This window comes from Triticum aestivum, chromosome 6A (genome assembly GCF_018294505.1).
Source record: "Triticum aestivum cultivar Chinese Spring chromosome 6A, IWGSC CS RefSeq v2.1, whole genome shotgun sequence".
NCBI classification, from domain to species: domain Eukaryota; kingdom Viridiplantae; phylum Streptophyta; class Magnoliopsida; order Poales; family Poaceae; genus Triticum; species Triticum aestivum.
This window is the reverse complement of record NC_057809.1, coordinates 603,990,550-604,010,753: the sequence shown is the minus strand read 5'-3', so window position 1 is coordinate 604,010,753 and position 20,204 is coordinate 603,990,550. Positions and strand designations below refer to the sequence as shown.

Genomic DNA, 20,204 nt, shown 5'->3' with positions numbered 1-20,204 from the left:
AGCAACTAATATTCTACCTAATATAAATGTGCATTGCACGTCATTATTACTAGTATACAGTAATAGGAAAAAAAATCCCACAACATATCAAGTTAATAAAATATCAACCGAATCTTAGTTGACTCTCAACACAACACATCATGATGTAGGTCGTAAGGCGTACTCCTTCCGTTTTAAAATATAATGCTCCCGTGCTTCAACTTTGACTATAAATTTAACAAGCAAGGTCGACTGCGGCGGGAGCAAAAGTTATACCAGTGAATTCGTATTCAAAAAATTTTCAATTATATAATTTTTTCTTCCGCCGCAGCCGGTCTTGTTGTTAAACTTATGATCAAAGTTAAACTTCGAGAAACGTGGACGCACTATATTCTGTAATGGAGGGAGTATTTGATTTTATCTTCTCTGTTCTCTATGAGACGTGCTTGATTGGGCATGTGGATCAAGCATTACGACACATGGATGGTATTAGTCGCATCACACATGTTAGGGTTGGTTGAGAGCATCTAGTGATGCCATCCTTTAGAGCGTTTCCAACAAACACACAAAAGTGTCGTGCCTTAAAATAGTTTTAGCGCATACCACTTTTAACGCGCCGGACCAACATTGATTTAGCATATGCCTAAAAAACACGCGCCCAAAAAAACATGCAGTGTAAATTGTGAAGCGCGCGCAATCCCCCGTCTCAAATTTGCAGCACGCGATAACGTTTTTCAGCGCGCGTCCAACTTTTTTTGCACACCCACTATTTTACAGCTTCCGATGAAGCTGCCCGGTGCCCAAAAAGCCTAAATTTTAACACGCGGAGCAATTTTTGGGTGTCTGTTGAAGATGCTCTTAGGTCATACCGTCATTACCAACGCACAAAATTCAAACCCAATTTTGTTCTAAAAACTCTGAGAAAAAGAGTGTGGATGTTCACATGATGCGTGTTTGTGGTTGCTAGAAAATTCAAATCCCCCCTAATGTAAGCACAGGTTGTGGGTGTGGGTGTGTGTGTGGGGGGGGATGATCAAGCATGAACAGTACAAAAAGATAAAAGGCATAAAAGATAATATACACATTTGGCTTTGTCTTCTTTTGTTACTCTACATGTGACTTGAATATGGATTTATTTATTTTTTTACCTGCCATTGGTGAAGAAGAGGTAATTACGGTGTCGCGTCTTCAACTCGTTTCATTGCTTGTAGTCGTTGCTAGGTGATTTACGGTACCACCACAGCATATCTGTCACCTATCTTCGACATCAACACAGTAGCCACCAAAAAAACGACGGATCACCTCCTCATCCGAACTCGACGCGGCTTCATCGCTGATATGCAACTTTGCGGACCTCCAAGATATCTCACCAAAGGTGAAGCCATTGACATTGAACGAATCAAACCGGGGCAACACCCCGGACACGCCATCGCAAACTCCAAGTCTGGCACCCCACCACGACTAAGATGCCGAAGGAGGAGACCGTACCTGTCATCCATCAACCACGAACCCAGCATACGTTCGGTCTTTCAGATGTCGTCGATGCAGATCACAATTTGCATTCGCTCTTGGACTACCTCGCAAGCTCCACGTTGACGCTGGAGCAGACGCCATCGCAATGCCAAAGCCTGAGGACACAAGTCCACCACAATGATGCCACCGCCGTCACCACATCTCTATTTGAACAGGCTGGTTCCGAGTCCATCACCGACCATATACTCCAAGTGGCGAGCTAAACCGGAAGTGCTTGGTCGAGGCATCCAGTCCACAATACACGCGGACGCGTAGTCGGCGAGCCAAAGTCGTACTCGGCGAGCTCTCGTCCAGCCAGCCGGTCCTCCATGACATCATGCATGACCAATTAGTTAAGATTTCAGCTTGACGATCATGTTGGGCTGAACGTGAATCACGTCCGCGTGTCCGTGCTCCTGTTCAGTTTGATGCGTGCAAAAGCTAAATTAGTCGAGATACGCACTGGCTCACGTCTCATCCTAATTTGTTATTGTTATCTCGTTCTAGCACACTCCAGACTCTGCAAACAGCACCCGTCGACCATCACCATGCAGTCCAGCTCCAAGGCCGGCGGCAATGGCGACGAGGAGCACCTGGTTTGCGTGACGGGGGCGGGGAGCTTCATCGGCTCGTGGGTGGTCAAGGAGCTCCTCCTCCGTGGCTACCATGTCCGGGGAACCGCCAGAGATCCCGGTAAGCGCAAGCATCGGTCCATCCAGCTCTCTCATTTCCGTCCCTTCGCTTGACTGATTGGTTCAATTTGCTCGTGAAGCTGGCCGCAAGAACGTGCACTTGCTGGCGCTGGATGGCGCCGGCGAGAGGCTCACGCTTTGCCGTGCCGACGTCATGCACGGCGACAGCCTCCGCGCTGCGTTCCGGGGCTGCCGCGGCGTGTTCCACGTCGCCTCCCCGGTCTCCAACGACCCCGTCGGTTCACTCTCTCCTCTGCCCCTCTGAAACCTCATGACGCGCGCCGCCTAACATGGACATGGACATGAAGCACTCACTCGCCCGTGCTGCTTGCTTGCAGGAGCTCGTGCCGGAGGCCGTAGAGGGGACGAGGACTGTGGTCAACGCGGCGGCGGACGCTGGTGTGCGGCGCTTGGTGTTCACTTCCTCCTACGGCGCCGTGCACATGGACCCCAATCGGAGCCCCGACATCGTGGTCGACGAGTCGTGCTGGAGCGACTACGACTACTGCAAACAAACCGGCGTACGTGTGACTAAGCTCAATTCTATCTGCCCCCCATCTTTCTTCCCAAGTTGGCAGTGAACTAAGCGCACCGATGGATCCTCTTGTCGTGCGTAGAATCTGTACTGCTGCGCTAAGATGATGGCGGAGGTCGTCGCGAAGGAGGCGGCGACCAAGAGGGGGCTGGAGCTGGCGGTGGTGGTGCCGGCGACGACCATCGGTCCTGCCCTACAGCAAACGCTCAACTTCAGCAGTGACCACGTCGCCCGCTACCTCACAGGCGCCAAGCCGGCCTACCAGAACGTCGTCACCGCCTACATCGATGTCCGAGACGTCGCCCGCGCGCACACCCTTGTCTACGAGCACCCTGACGCGCGCGGCCATCGCTACATCTGCGTCAGTGCCGTGCTGCACCGCGCCCACTTCGTCCGACTCCTCAAGGACCTCTACCCGCAGTACCCCGTCACCGCCAAGCGCGAAGACGACGGCAAGCCGATGGCGAGGGAGTACAGGTTCTCGAATCAGAAGCTCGGGGATCTGGGCTTGGAGTTCACTGACATGAGGACAAGTTTGTACGAGACGGTGATTTCCCTGCAGCACAGGGGCCATGTCCCTGTCATCGTGCCACGTCATCGTGCATGTTTGTGAAAATTATAATGTGTACACAAATTGAACTCGATTATAAGCAAATAAATGAGGATAAGTACTCTGTTTTCTACAATTTTCCAATGTAGATATTGTGCAACGGCAATAGCGCACCGTGATATCCAAATCCTATATACTATATACCTCAGGGCATTTCTAACCGATTCTCAATAATCGGTTAAAGGAGTAAGGTTTTGCTCCTCTAACCGGCACCTAGTCGATCCCAAATCGGTCTTAGAGAAGTAAAAATTATCCTCAGCCGCCGCGGTTCTCTCTATATTTACTCCATCGTTCGGCGACTGAGTAAAAGAATCCCACTCTCTCTTCCCCTCCTATACCTCTCCTCCCCTCCCCCCCCCGTCCCGTTGTCGACGCCTCCCCCGTCGTTCCCCACCGCCCCTCCGCAATGGCTGGACGAAGTGGCTGGACCCCGATGCCAATCCGCAGCGCGGATCTGCGCCGCCACACCCCCGGTTCATCGTCTAGCGGCGCATCCTCGAGCCGCCGCCATATGCCCGACCCCCCTACCCCGCCTGGTTCGCCTACTCGCAGAGGACATACATTGGCGTCTGGCAGCGCACGTGGGGGACATGGGTGGCGGAGATCACCGACCGGGAGACCCACACGAGGAAGTGGGTCGGGTCGTTCCACACAACGGAGCTCGTGGTGATGGAATACGATCGGTGGCAAGTCCGGTTCCACGGCTTCGCCGTGAGGCGCAACTTCCCATTTGAGACGGCGCCAGTCCACCTCGTCCCGCCAGCGCGGGGGTGCGGTGAGTGCGGTGATGGCTCGGGAGAACCGAGAGGCAAGGTGACACCTCGGGGCGGAGGCCACCGCCGAGGCGTATATGGTGGACCTCCGGCGCCAGCACTCTGAGCTCGTGGAGGCGGAGCGGGTGATGAGTGATATTTTTACACTCATTCACCCTTAGTTTAGACCAAGATATTTCATTTAAACAGAGATATTCGCTTTGATATTGCTACTAATGACTAATGAATGCAAAGATTTTCATAAATAATATCTTTGATGTGTTTTCATAGAAAATGGCCTAAAAGGAAAGAAATCATGTGAGAACATGGAAATGAAGGAAGAAAGCAATCACCAGGAGGCGCACCAGCAGCCGCAGCACAAAATATGACGTTCCATACGACAATCGCCAGGAGGGACAACAATGTTGGAATGTAATGTTTGAAATTTTTAAAATTTGAACTAGTGCTGCATGCGCTATTTGAACATACATACTCTATGTATTATGCGGCTGTTTAAACGTCTGGACTCTATGTATGCGGATATTTGAACATGCCAACTTAACAAAAAAGGTCAGATGTATGCGGGCAGCGTTCAATCGCGGTCTCCCGCATCCCTGTCCATGGAATGCGGAAGGAAATTTACGGGTCGTCGTTGTATATGCCCTTAACAAGAAAGTTAATTGAAGTAGCTAGTTGGATACCTTAGGCCCTCCACTATGTATCTGGTGCCAAAATTCTGACAAGTGTGCCACATATACATCAATGTCAGATGAAAAGCTTTTGGCACCCCTCTCACAACGTAGACAATTTGGCACCGGTGAAAGACTGGCCCACATCTAGCAGAATAATTGATCGAAGTACTAGTCTTCCTCTCACACAGAACCCATTCCATCTAGTCTGCATGCAAGATATGGATTTTCTATTGCCTCACTGAATTTGGTATCGGAGCATCTAGTTGCTCCGGTTCCCATAATTTTTCTTAAGGCACCAGCTGGGCAATGGAGAGCACCAATGCCAAATGAATTAAAAATGAATATGGCACCACTTTTGGCCTACATAGTGGAAGGCCTTATCGGCGCGTAGGTTCGACTCCATCAGCGAAGGTGGAGGATAAATCGGGGAGAGTAGCCCACCGCTCGCACACCTGCCTCCCTTCCCCCACAGTCTTCCTACTTAGAGCAAGTGAGCGATCAACGCATCCAACGGCGCATGCGGCCGCTCACATAGATATAATTGAGCATGCGCTAGTTAGCATTAGGCTGGTCATAGTGGGGAGTAACTTATACTAGTGTCATGCATATGACACTTGTCTAAGTTACTACTCCCTTCGTTTCTTTTTAGTCTGCATATAAAATTTGGTCAAAGTCAAACTTTGTAAAGTTTGACCAACTTTGTAGGAAAAAATATAAACATCTACTATACTAAAGCTATACGGTATGAAAATTAATTTCATGATGCATCTAACCATATTGATTTCATATTGTGAATCTTAATATATTTTTTTATAAACTTAGTCAAAGTTAATCATGACTTTGACCAAATTTTATATGCAAACTAAAAATAAACGGAGAGAGTACCTTCATAGTGCAGAGTAACATAGCAGGAGTGTCATAGAGGACTTCATTTATTAGCTTGTAGACTCATTTTGTTTTGGGAAGCGTTATGTTATAGTAACATATTATGTTACCACTTCTCGCTAACTATATGCCGCATAAGCAAAATTTTGTTGAAGTGCGCTATGTTACTAGCTACTCCCACTCTTACTAGCCTTAGGCTGGTCATAGTGGGGAGTAACTTAGACTAGTGTCATATGCATGACACTAGTCTAAGTTACTATATTCATAGTGCAAAGTAACATATTAATAGTGTCATAGATGGTTTCATTTATTAGCTCATAGACTCATTTTGCCTCGGGGAGCGCTATGTTACAGTAACATATTATGTTACCACAAGCATCTTTTTTCGCATTAAATACTTGCCACATAAGCAAAATTGTCTTGGGATGTGTTAAGTTACTACTTAAGTTACCCCATTATGACTAGCCTTATAAAGTTGTAGAAACAAAATTAGATGGACCCTACTTGTCGGCCGGGTAAAGACTAGATCAGATCATCACCCGCGTCAGTTGTGGGATGGCGTGCGACAACCGCTCGATCTCCACATGTCGTTTGCAATATTGAGGTCTTTAGCACGAGCTTTCTTGCGCATCCGTCTGCCAAAAATATTGTTTGCGCGGGCGCAACTCTTTTCATGATCCAGCTTGTTGCGCTCTGGCCTTATCAACACGAGCCTTGTTGAGCTCCCGTCGAATTGTGACGTGCCATTGCAACATGTTGGTCATATAGGTTTGCAACAAGGCTCATGTTGCAAAGTGCTTGGTCAGACTAATGGGTGTCAGTGGGTGGCCCGAGTCCCAGATAGAGAGAGATAGAGAGAGAGAGTCAAGTTTGTTGAGAGTTTCTCTTTTCAAAGCAAATTTGGTCTAGAGGGGTAAGTTTTGAGAGATAGCCTATGGGTGTTTTTTTTTGAAGAAGAAGACAAATACTCCCTCCGTCCGGAAATACTTGTCATCAAAATGGATGAAAATGGATGTATCTACAACTAAAATACATCTAGATACATCCATTTCAATGACAAGTATTTCCGGACGGAGGGAGTACGTTATGAACCTGTCTCGGTTACCGCACATTGATACGAGGTGACTATTGGTAAACCAAAAAAATGTGACGAGGTGTACATCTTCACCGCGGTAGAAAAAAAATGTGACGAGGTGTACATCTTCACCGCGGTAGCAGTTTTTTTTTAAACATCAGTATAGACACAAGCGCTCATATACACGCACATACACTCACTCTTATGAACGCACACATGCACACCCTACCCCTATGAGCACCTCTGAAAGACTGAGCCGGTATATTATCTCACCGTAGGCGCCTCGTCGTCGATGAAAACATCTCCTCCTACTGAATGCGCATCGCCTGAAATCCTGAAATAAATTCAGAAATAAATGCGAGCATCAGAATTTAAACACTGATGGGCTGTGGATACCACAGTCCCTCTATTGGTTCACGCTCCGATGGCAGTTGGATTGTTTGATCGTGGATAACTAGTTGCAACGGACACGTGGTCGTGTCAATGTATTCTGTCTTTTTTTTTGCGGGTGTAATGTATTCTGTCTCTAACACACCAAAGAAAAAAGACTACTTTTTTTAAGTTAAGAAAAAAAAACTATACTACGTACCTAGGTCCCAGTCCTAGAGTCCATCGACGAGTTGGTGTGGTTAGATACTACGTTGTCGGCACGGGCACGTAAGTTCGACTCGGAGGGTCCATCGACGCAGATAATGTATAGATAAACGTTTGCCACCGGCGGACAGGTCGAAGATTCAGCCGGCCGAGCGCGCGTCGTTCGATCTATCATTGATGGAAGCACCTCGATCAACCACGTATCGTATATACAAGATAAAGACGTATGGCTGTTGGGGGCCTGGGCACCGCACACGACCAGCAACTTCTCTTTGTTATCCCTTCAACACTCATCTTCTGTACCTATGCAGCCGCGTCTTCCTGCCCATCCACATGCAGCTAGCGAACGCGCTCGCCGTCCATGACCGCCGTCAGCTGGATGCACCTCGTTTGAATCCCTTGTGGATCGCCGGCCGCCCGCAGCCATGGGCGTGTTCGTTTCCTTCTCCGCCGGCAGCTGGTTGCACGCCCTCTCCATGGCCACAACAGCCAAGGGCTCAAGGTCCGTTCTCCCGATGGCCAAGCTGCAATCGGCGACGGTGACGGTGTGTTTGTTCTGAAACCAAGGGGTTTGCTGGAACCAGGTTCTTATTTTGCTGGATTCACCCATCTGTTTTGCTACAACCCTCTTTCGTTTTTGCTACCATCCCCATTCGATTTTGTTGAGCATCTCCGTTTTTGCTGGAACCAGTGCCCCAATTAGTTGGAACCAGCTCCTGGATGTGCTACAAGGTCGACGCATTGCCGGAGGGCTGCATCCAACATTGTTTGACGCGGGGAGCTGCAACCGGTGACTGGGGGAGCTGCAAGAGGGGGGTGCCTGTTTTTCTTTATGATGCGTCTTTTTTTGCTGATTTTTTATTATTTGCCGAAAAAGGCTTTCGCCCCACTTTATATATAAAGCAAAGATCCACAGTGCCCGGTACAACCTCATTCACTCACCACAAAAACACACACACACACGCGCACGCGCACGCACACACACACACACAAGGCAGGATACATAGGCGTTGAGCGCAGCAACACACACCCTAGCACTACAAGAGCCGCCGGGGGCATCATCCGAAGAAGTGAAGCCGCATATGACGAACCGTGGGCTCCAAGGTGGTGCCTTCAGGAAGGATACGACACCGGAACGTCGCCACCGCCCGATCCGAGGATCAGAGTTTCCCCTGGAGCAACACGATGGGCAATGGTAGCCATGGCATCATATACAAATTCTAGTCCATGCATTATAATGCTCACTTAGCTTCATGGGCATCATGGATGTCAACTTCGATAGTTCACATATAGCATCTGTAGTATAAATGAACTGCATGAAGTGAGTTTACATAACAAGTCAATCCTGATGTAGTTTGTAGACCACGGAAACTAAATAAAAGCACTTGAAGCAACTTTGTCAATGTGGATACAACCTATAGACAATTTTTCTGGAACTCTGAGGTTGCAACTATAAAGAACAAAAATATTTGCAAGGGCTTAAAATGACCAGTGGATCGCACAAGTACCATTTGGCAACTAATTGTGACGGACAACAACTGTATTGAGCCTAAGAAATGTTCGAGTTATAAACTACCATGAATCATTTACCCAATCAATTTCCCATCGGGATATCTGGAGACAACTTTGTCCTCAATACTTATTTGCTAATAATGGGAGAAGTGCAGAGAAGCAATTGCAAAAGAACAACTCGCAAGCACCTTGGCATGAATAAAATTTTCTTTGGCAGAGAAAGGATCCGAGTGTTTAGGATTGCTGGTGGTGAAGTATTGTGCTGCTTGTGATCCATTAGTACTACAAGACAACAAAGTAGCAAGTTCATTTCTGAAAGCACTAAAAAAAGACTGAAGTTTTGTAAAGAAATTCATATTACCTTGTATTATCAACAGAAGGGCCATTGTTTGATGAAGGTAATGTTTCTTCCTAAACTTTGTTCACAAACACAACTTGCTAATTATGTAATCAAATTTGACTGCAAAATATGCATGGAAAATAGGCAGAGTGCAGACACTTGTAAAAGTATAGGTGGCAATGTACACAGTTACACACACATATATAGGTACATCCAAATAGAAACAATTACTTGTATCAACTTGAAAGAATGGCAGTGTCCTAAAGTTGAATCTCAGCGAGTCTCCTTAAAAAGATGATGCATGCAAGCCACTACATCAATGACTTAAATAACAGTGCATGCTATTTTCTGCCAAGCAGATGGCCATGGGGATGGGGGTGCTTACCCAAGCTAGGAGCCATGGAAGCTTCAAATAGCTGTAGGTAGCACAATTCAGATAGCTAGTTGCGACCGATGGATGAACTATGTAACTGTTGTACATGGTCGTTCTGGAGACCAGGGCGCATGAGAACCTTGGAACTGTCATGTAGCTGCATATCCGTTACTTGATGGCCAACCCCTGGGTTCAGGAAATTTCAGAATTAGAGGCTACAACTTGCACAACTGAAACTGAAACACTTTGCTAAACACCGGCCGACACTATTGTGTGTCATACACCGTTAGGTTGCATATGCTAAAGTGCAAACTCGATGGAGGGAGAGGAAGGTGGTGTTACGATATCCTAAGTATCCCTGTTTTGTTTGCCCACATCCCGCGACCAGACAAGTTCAGTACATGAATAATCCTCATATTCTACTTCTCAAGACGGGCACATATATATTCAGGCATTATACAACAGGCAAAGAGGTAATGCAATCATTTTATTCCTACTCCTGAACCCATGAACCAAACAGAACAAGAAAACAAGAACGACAACTTCCTTCAGATTCCTACTAGAACTTGCTCAATAAATACCACTAGTAATTAATCATCAGACACCAATCAAATCCTCGACGTTCTCGTTAAGTATATTCTTATTTTTTTTACTCCATAGCCATCTGCTTGGCATAAAATCTTATCAAACTGGATTGGGGGTGCTTACCCAAGCTAGGAGCCATGGAGGTGGAGGTTATTGGCCCAGCACCGCACCGGAGCAGACGACGGCGAGCTCAACCATGTGCGGGCCATGGTGATCGTCCTCGTCCATGGAGGAGGGTGGCTGCTGCACCGAATTGAAGAAATAAGTGAGGGGGCGGGGAGAGAAGGAAGAAGGTGAGAGGCGAGGGCATGAGTCGAGGGAAGAGGAGAGCTCACCGCGCCGGACTTGGAGGCAGCCGAAACCCTAATCACCGGGAGGGGTCGCGCACGAGCGCTTGCTGCCGCGAGGAGCGGATCTGGCCAAAGGGAAGGAAGCACCGTAGCGAGGAGAGCTCGTGGGTGGGCTTCGCTCCGGAGAGGGCCGCCGGAAGTAGCCGGAATCGTCCGGTGTTGGTGGCGGCGGCGAGGTTCGTGGGAGACAGAGAGGCTGTTCGCTTCTTTTTTTTTGAGCGGTGGCAAAGGCTATTCTCTGGGTGTTGTCTACAGAGGAGGTGTCCTGGGCTTAGTTATAGCTATACCTGGCCATACCTCGGCCGGGCCGGGCTTCGGGCCGGGCCTAGCCAAGCCCGACGCAAAAAACCCAGGCCCAGGCCCGGCCCGTCCCGACCAACGGGCCTGTTTTTTGGGCCCGAGCCCGGCCCGAACACCTAAAAGCCCGTCGGTCTTCGGGCCGGCCCGGCCCGACCTTCAGGAAAGAGCAAAAATGACGGGCCCGGGCCCGGCCCGGCCCGACCTTCGGGCTCAAAATCTAGGCCCGAGCCCGGCCCGGGGGCAGCGTCGGGCCGGGCCGGGTCGGGCTTCCCATGGCCAGGTATAGTTATAGCCCAATGTAGTGACCCGCGCTACCACTACATTGCTAGTGCTAGTGTGGCCTAGCAAACCCACGCTGCTAATATATCTTGAGCTGGGGATCCGGTGTGGCACACTTACCAGTAGCGCGTCCGAGCAAAACCAACGCTGCTGCTAAGTTATACTAGTAGCACGTTTTGTACCAAGCGCCGCTTACCAGTAGCGTGGGGGCCTAAATAGGCGCTATTGGTAAAGTTCTACGTATAAGCATTTTCCTAGTAGTGAGCCAGTGGTAGGCCACAATTCTGCCCGCCACTGGTCAGTACATTTTAGTGGTGGACTAGTTTTTCTACCCGCCACTGCTAGCTGACTTAAATACTAGTGGTGGGATCGAGATTATGCCCACCGATGACCCACACGTATAGGGGATCTATCGTAATCCTTTCGATAAGTAAGAGTGTCAAACCCAACGAGGAGCGGAAGGAAATGGTAAGCGGTTTTCAGCAAGGTATTCTCTGCAAGTACTGAAATAAGTGGTAACAGATAGTTTTGTGATAAGATAAATTGTAATGAGCATCAAGTAACAAAAGTAAATAAAGTGCAACAAGGTGGCCCAATTCTTTTTGTAGGAAAGGACAAGCCGGAACAAACTCTTATAATAGGAAAAGCGCTCCTGAGGATACATGGGAATATCGTCAAGCTAGTTTTCATCACGTTCATATGATTCGCGTTCGATACTTTGATAATTTGATATGTGGGTGGACCGGTGCTTGGGTGCTGTTCTTACTTGAACAAGCATCCCACTTATGATTAACCTCTATTGCAAGCATCCGCAACTACAACAAAAGTATTAAGGTAAACCTAACCATAGCATGAAACATATGGATTCAAATCAGCCCCTTATGAAGCAACACATAAACTAGGGTTTAAGCTTCTGTCACTCTAGCAACCCATCATCTACTTATTACTTCCCAATGCCTTCCTCTAGGCCCAAATAATGGTGAAGTGTTATGTAGTCGACGTTCACATAACACCACTAGAGGCTAGACAACATACATCTTATCAAAATATCAAACGAATACCAAATTCACATGACTACTAATAGCAAGACTTCTCCCTTGTCCTCAGGAACAAACGTAATTACTCACGAAGCATATTCATGTTCATAATCAGAGGGGTAATAATATGCATATATGATTTGAACATATGATCTTCCACCAAATAAACCAACTAGCACCAACTACAAGGAGTAGTCAACACTACTAGCAACCTACTAGCACCAATCCCGGACTTTGAGACAAGAATTTGATACAAGAGATGAACTAGGGTTTGGAGATGAGATGGTGCTGGTGAAGATGTTGATGGAGATTGCCCTCTCCCGATGAGAGGAGCGTTGGTGATGACGATGGTGATGATTTCCTCCTCCCAGAGGGAAGTATCCCCGGCAGAACAGCTCTGCCGGAGCTCTAGATTGGTTCCGCCTCGTGGCGGCGGAGTCTTGTCCCGAAAAGTTCCTTCTGATTTTTTCTCATCGAAAGACTTCATATAGGAGAAGATGGACGTCGGAGAGCCACCAGGGGGCCCACGAGGTAGGGGGGCGCGCCCTAGGAGGGGGGGGTGCACCCCCCACCCTCGTGGGCAGGGTGTGGGCCCCCTGGCCTTCATCTTTGGCGAGGATTTTTCTTTATTTATTTTAAGATATTTCGTGGAGTTTCAGGACTTTTGGAGTTGCGCGGAATAGGTCTCTAATATTTGCTCCTTTTCCAGCCCAGAATTCCAGCTGCCGGCATTCTCCCTCTTAATGTAAACCTTGTAAAATAAGAGAGAATAGCCATAAGTATTGCGACATAAAGTGAAATAACAGCCCATAATGCAATAAATATCGATATAAAAGCATGATGCAAAATGGACGTATCAACTCCCCCAAGCTTAGACCTCGCTTGTCCTCAAGCAAAAAGCCGATAACAATAAATATGTCCTCATGTTTAGAGGTAGAGGCGGTGATAAAAATAAAATATGAACATGAAGACATCATGATTGTTCTCATAACAACAACATATATAGATTTTGTCATATGATTACTTATGTTCAAGTGATGATCTATTCACAATGCAAGAGTATAAATCATAAACCTTATTGGGCTCCGACAAACTATAATCTCAGTCATTGAAGCAATTGTATCATAACATCGGAAAGAGTCTATGTCAGAGTTAAAAAGCAAGTCCACATACTCAACTATCATTTAGTCCTTCATAATTGCTAACACTCACGCAATACTTGTGGTTATGAAGTTTTAATCGGACACAGAGAAAGATAGGGGCTTATAGTTTTGCCCCACAACCTTTTACCTCAAGGGTAATGTCAACAATATTGGTTCATGCTCCCCTACATCCAATTAGATATATATATCATGTTCTTTCCAACATGCTAAGCTTGCCAAAGGATAAAATGAAAAAGGAAAATGTGAAGATCACCATGACTCTTGCATAAGGTAGAAGATAATAATAAAAGATAGGCCCTTCGCAGAGGGAAACAGAGGTTGTCATGCGCTTTTATAGTTGGATGCACAAAATCTCAATGCGAAAGAACGTCACTTTATATTGCCCCTTGTGATATGAACCTTTATTATGCAGTCTGTCGCTTTTATTACTTCCACATCACAAGATCGTATAAAGCTTATTTCTCCCACACCAATCAATCATACATATTTAGAGCAATTTTTATTGCTTTGCACCGATAACAACTTACTTGAAGGATCTTACTCAATCCATAAGTAGATATGGTGGACTCTCATGGCAAAACTGGTTTAAGGGTATTTGGAAGCACAAGTAGTATTTCTACTTGGTGCTGAGAATTTGGCTAGCATGAGGGGGAAAGGCAAGCTCAACAATTTAGAGGATCCATGACAACATACTTTATCTCGGATATAAGAAAGACATAACTCATTACGTTGTCTTCCTTGTCCAACATCAACCCTTTAGCATGTCATATTTTAATGAGTGCTCCCAATCATAAAAGATGTCAATGATAATATATCTATATATGAAAACCTCTCTTTCCTTATTACTTCCTATTAATTGCAACAATGACCAAAGCTATGTCTGCCAACTCCCAACAACTTTTAATCATCATACTCTTTCTATGTGAAGTCATTACTCTCAATAAGATCAATATGAACTTTTTGTTTCTTTTTATTCTTTTTCTCTTTTCTTTTATTCACCCAAGATCATGGCAAAATAATCAAGCCCTTGACTCAACACTAATCTTTATTATATATAGCTCATAGACTCGATTACAAAGAGAGACCAAAAAGCAAAACTCAAAACTAGATCATGCCATAAACTTTATTCTACTAGATCAAGATACTACTAATAGGATCGAACTAAGAAAAACGATAAAGATAGGAGTTGTGATGGTGATACGATACCGGGGCACCTCCCCCAAGCTTGGCAGTTGCCAAGGGGAGTGCCCATACCCATGTGATTATATCTCCTTTGTCGGTGAAGAAGATGGAGGTGTTGTAGATGATGCGGGCCTTGCGTCCATGTAAGTGCATCTAGTGCCACCCCTAGTTGGTTTTGGAGTATTGACGACAAACCTAGTTGAGGGACTAATGTGTTTGTGAGAATTGCAGGATAACACAGGTAGAAGTCCCTCATTGATTCAGTTTTACTACCAGAGATGACCCCTAAAAATGTATGAAGACATTGAAGTCAAAGGTGGTATATGAAGATATTCACATTGAAGACTATGACAAAAGAAGACACGATATGAAGCCTATGGAGCTCAAAGACTTAGATCTTTCGTAGTTCTTTTTCTTTTGTGTTGAGTCATAGGAACCACCATACTGTTAAGTGGGGTCCAGGAGAACCAGTCAGAATGACTGAAGTGATGCCTAAACCAAAAACCTATGTCCTCGAGTGAAGACAATGAGAGCGAATCTTGTCCAGAGCCGGACAAGTCAGCTTTGCTTGTAGCCCAAGTAAAGTTGCCATGTGAGTTTGAAATCTGACCGTTGGGACACGTGTCAGTTCCTTAGTGACCCAGGGTCATTTCGGACAAATCAGGTCGGGTTGCCAAGTGGCTATAAATAGCCCACCCCCTACAACCATAAACGGTTGGCTGCTCAGATTGAGAGTACGGCTTTTGTCGTTTGAGAGCAACCCACCTCGAAGCCTTTGAGAGAGAATTCCTTGCGAGGATAAAGCCCTAACCACCAGAGCCAGAGAGAATTGGGCATCACTTAAGTCTTCTTGTCTGTGTGATCTGAAGACTTATTACACTTGAGGACTGTGCATCCTCCAGACGGTTAGGCGTCGCGTTCTGAGCATCCAAGAGACATTGTGGATTGCCAGTGAACGAAGTCTGTGAAGGTTTGGGAGTCTACCTTGAAGACTTACCAGAGTGATTGGGCGAGGACTATGTGACCTTAGCTCAAGGAGAATACGGTGAGGACTTGGTGTCCTGAGCTGCGTGTTCAGGACTGGGTGTCCGGGACTGTGTGTCCTAAGGTTTAAATACCTAGCCGCTCCAACCAGACGTACAGTTGTCACAGCAACTGGAACTGGTCCAACACATCATTGTCTTCAACGAGTCACTGGTTTCATCTTCACTTCCTTTTACTTACTGATTACTCATTGTGAAGTCATTGCATGTCTGTTCTATCTTTTGTCTTCACAACGTGAGTGTATGATCTGTTTGGCTTCATAATATCTTCCTACCTGATCCTTATTACACTGCAGCTATTTGTCACTGTGCTTTCACTCTGTTGATACTTGACCATGGCTTGCCTAGTGTAGTCTAACTTCCGCTGCATAGTAATAGGCATATCTCTACTGTTTGTCTTCATAACTTCCACGTTTTGAAGACTTTCATAAAAATCGCCTATTCACCCCCCCTCTAGTCGATATAACGCACTTTCAATTGGTATCAGAGCAAGGTGCTCCCTTGTTCTGTGTGATTCGGTTTAACCACCTGGAGTTTTAGCTATGTCGACTGCAGGGATAATTAAAGTCTCCGCTGCGTGCCCCGTCTTCGATGGAACTGAATATCCCTACTGGAAGAATAAGATGCGTATGCATCTTGAAGCCATTGACGTCGACCTATGGTATGTCGTCGAGAACGGCGTTCCCAAGGCTGGAGAAGGTGTCACTGCTGCTGATGTCAAGAAATTCGTTCAACTGGACTCTACTGCCAAGAACATCATCTGTGGTCATCTGACCAAAGGACAGTATGGCCGTGTGAGTGCTTTGAAGACATCCAAGCTGGTCTGGGACTGGCTCTCCAAGGTCAATGAAGGCATCTCAACCCAGAGAGATCAAAGAATCAGTGTCCTTCGCAATCTCTTCAACCGCTTCAAGCGAAATGACAATGAGAATGTCCAGCACACATTTGACCGACTCACTGACATCACAAATGAGCTTCAAGCCCTCGGCGCCACTGAGATTACCAAACACGAAATCGTCAAGACGCTGCTGAGATCACTTGATAGTTCGTTTGACATCCTGGCCCTGATGATCCAAGAACGTCCTGATTTCAAGACACTCGATCCGTCTGACATACTTGAGAGGCTCAACACACATGAGTTTCAGCTTTCGGAGAAAAGAGATATCTACGGTCCAAACTATGGGCGAACTCGTGCCTTGAAGGCAAAAGCTGTCTCCTCATCTGAAGAAGAATCTGATAGCAGTTCTGATGATCCTGAAGACATTGGAAGGGAACTTGCTATGCTTGTCAAGAAGTTCCAAAAATTCACGAAGAAGAAAGGTTTCAGAAAGTCTTCCCGATCAAGTTCAAGGAATGATGAAGCTCCTGCTCATGACTACAAGAAGAAAACATGTCACAAGTGCAAGAAACTTGGCCACTTCATCTCTGAGTGTCCACAGTGGGACAATGAGAACAAAAAGAAGAAGAAGAGCAAGGAATATGACTCTGACGACAAGAAGAAGAAGAAGAAATACTCAAAGTCTTCTTCCAAGTCTTCCTCAAAGTCTTCATCACACAAGAAGAGCTCATCTGGCAAGGCACGTGCGTTTGTTGGCAAGGAAATGGATTCAGAGGAGGAGTCTGCTTCTGAGGAGGCGGAGGTGGAGTCTGAAGAGGAATCCGACTCAGGCGTCGCAAGTCTGGCTACAGCATACGTTGCCAAGTCCATCTTCAACACTGAAGACAATGACTTCATCACCGACACCGATGCAAATGACAAGGACTGCTCCGCTTCTACCTACTGCTTCATGGCACGCGGTGCCAAGGTAAACACACGCACTACTCACTATCAAACATCTAGTGACGATGACTCTGATTGTGTTTCAAAACCTAGCTACAAAACACTTGCTAAAATTGCAACTGAACAACAGAAAGCTATGGAACATATTCAAAAACTGTTAGACAGAAGCGATGATCTGTTGGGTGCTGAAATGACTCGATCTGAATCCTTAATTGAAGACATAAAAAATCTTCACGTTAAGTATCAGGAACTTGAAAATCGTCATGAAACTCTCTCAACAACTCATGAAAAGCTTTCCTATGATTATCTTCAAAGGAAGCAAGACTCTTGAGAAATTGAGAGCGGTTCATGAAGATCTTCAAACGGAAAACGAGTCACTTCGCGCCAAACAGATCAGTCCCGCTCAGGAAGGATTTGAACCACCATGTCTTAAATGCATTGAGCGTGATAATGCTACTTCTGTTGCTGAATGTTCTACTGCTACTGCTGTTGCAATATCTTCAACTGTTGATGCGGTAACTAACCCCTCTGTTGAGGATACCACCGCTATTGCTGATGAGAATGCTAGGTTGAAGACATTGCTTGAAACAGGGATGTACAAAAGTCTTCAAGGGCATCAGACACTATGTGATGTCCTCAAAAAGCAGATTCTGAACCGAAACCCTAGGAAAGAGGGTGTTGGGTTCGTAAGGAAAATGAATGCAGATGGCTCTTACTGGAAACCTGAGCAGTACCCCAAAACCATGTGGGTTGCTGCAAAGGAACCTTCAGCAGATCCATCCAATCTATCTGGCTTCACTTGTGCTAACCCCATTATCATTGATGAATCCTTTGATGCAAACTATATACTGCTTAAAAATCAGAATGGTGAAGTGTTTGCCAGGTACATTGGTACTAACTGCAGGAATGGACCGCCTATGAAGAAGATCTGGGTTCCGAAAAAGTGTCTGGAAAATCTTCCTGTGAATGTCTTCATGACACCTCACTTGAAGAAGACAAACCTCAGACCAAAGGCTTCATACGGTCCAAAGGCTTCATACAAACAGAGGACTCACCTGAGTCGCACTAACGCAAATGTTTTGCAGGGAAACCATACTCAGTCATATGAATATGAGAGCGGTTCATCAAACCACTATGTTCATAAGACCAAGAACTATTCAGCTTATTCTTATGAGTACTATTGTCCACCTGCAAGACTGTTTGCTAAGGCTTCAAAGCCAAAATTCTCAGATGCTGCACTTAGACTTATTGCTTCTAAGCCACCCTTGAAGATGTGGGTGGTTAAGAAGGCTTAACTCTCTTTTGCAGGGAAAGGTCTCCAGCAGAAAACCAAAATCGTCTGACGCTATTGCTGGGGACCTTAAACATCTTGTAGGGCGCAAGATCAAATGCCCAAATGGTCTTACTATGTACTTCGTACCTGAATCGCTTGCTACACTCCCTATTAGTCCTAACCTGGATCTAAGCTTTCATAACCCACTGGTTCGTCAAATGTTTTTGCTTCACAATGCTCTTGGTGAAGCCTATCCCCCTAACTGCACTGTAGGGTACGACACCAGCGTCTTCAGAATGGATTATTGACAGTGGGTGTACAAATCACATGACTGGCAAAAGAAGTCTTCTTATGGACTCAACCTTACGTCCATCCGACAAGAGCCACATCACATTTGCTGACACTGGTAAAAGTAAGGTATTGGGTCTAGGTAGAGTTGCAATCTCAAGGGATCAACACATGGATAAAGTCATGCTTGTTGAATCCCTTGGCTTCAACTTAATGTCTGTCTCAATGCTTTGCGATTTGAACATGATCGTAATGTTTGGAAAATATCGTTGCCTTGTACTAATGGAATCTGACAAGTCTCTAGTGTTTGAAGGGTATCGAAAAGATGATTTGTACGTGGTAGATTTCTCAGCAGGGCCACAGCTTGCAGTATGTCTTCTAGCAAAGGCTTCAGAATGCTGGCTATGGCATCGGAGGCTTGGACATGCTGGCATGAGGAACCTCCACACCCTTGCGAAGAAGAAGCATGTCATAGGCATCGAGGGCGTCAAGTTCAAGAAAGACCACTTATGCGGTGCCTGTGAAGCAGGGAAGATGACGAGGGCCAAACATCCCTCGAAGACAATCATGACTACTACTCAACCCTTCGAACTGCTTCACATGGATCTTTTCGGTCCCACTCATTACTCAACTCTAACTACTACTGCTTGCCTCTATGGCTTCGTTATTGTTGATGATTATTCTAGATATACTTGGGTGCACATAATCCTTTACAAGACTGAAGTGCAGGATGTCTTCAGACGCTTCGCCAATCGTGCTATGAACAATTTTGGCGCCAAGATAAAGCACATCAGAAGTGACAATGGCACTGAATTCAAGAACACTGGCCTTGATACATATCTTGATACCTTGGGCATCACACATGAATTCTCAGCCCCGTACACGCCACAGCAGAATGGCGTCGTCGAACGCAAGAACAGAACACTAATTGAGATGGCCAGAACGATGCTAGATGAATACAAGACCCCAAGAAAATTCTGGCCCGAAGCCATTGATACTGCATGTCATACAATCAATCGTGTTTATCTTCACAAGCTACTGAACAAGACATCTTATGAGCTCCTTACTGGCAAAAAGCCAAATGTCAGTTACTTCAGAGTATTTGGCGCAAGGTGCTGGATCAAGGACCCACATCACACCTCAAAATTTGCACCAAAAGCACATGAGGGTTTTATGCTTGGATATGGAAAGGATTCGCACTCCTACAGAGTCTTCAATCTCTTTCATTACAAAGTGGTTGAAACAGTGGATGTGCGGTTCGATGAGACCAACGGATCACAAAGAGAGCAGCTGCCAAGTGTGCTAGATGAAGTTCCATCCAGTGAATCAATCAAGCTAATGGGAACTGGAGAAATTATACCTTCTGAAGCTCA

The 20,204-nt window shown here is 46.1% G+C and overlaps 1 protein-coding gene and 1 long non-coding RNA gene across 2 annotated transcripts; both read left to right on the top strand.

Annotated features, from left to right (window-relative positions):
- The first annotated feature begins 1,806 nt into the window (after nucleotides 1-1,806).
- Nucleotides 1,807-12,851, top strand: LOC123131303 (cinnamoyl-CoA reductase 1). Its single transcript, XM_044551003.1, has 7 exons — nucleotides 1,807-2,184; nucleotides 2,264-2,418; nucleotides 2,522-2,704; nucleotides 2,801-3,265; nucleotides 3,881-4,103; nucleotides 10,315-10,429; nucleotides 12,812-12,851. Exons 1-7 carry the CDS (start codon nucleotides 1,920-1,922, stop codon nucleotides 12,849-12,851), a joined length of 1,446 nt encoding a protein of 481 aa, XP_044406938.1. The 5' UTR covers nucleotides 1,807-1,919.
- LOC123131304 (uncharacterized) lies at nucleotides 7,588-8,251 on the top strand. Its single transcript, XR_006464140.1, has 2 exons — nucleotides 7,588-7,910; nucleotides 8,018-8,251. It is a non-coding gene; the product is annotated as an uncharacterized lncRNA (long non-coding RNA).
- Nucleotides 12,852-20,204: the final 7,353 nt, after the last annotated feature.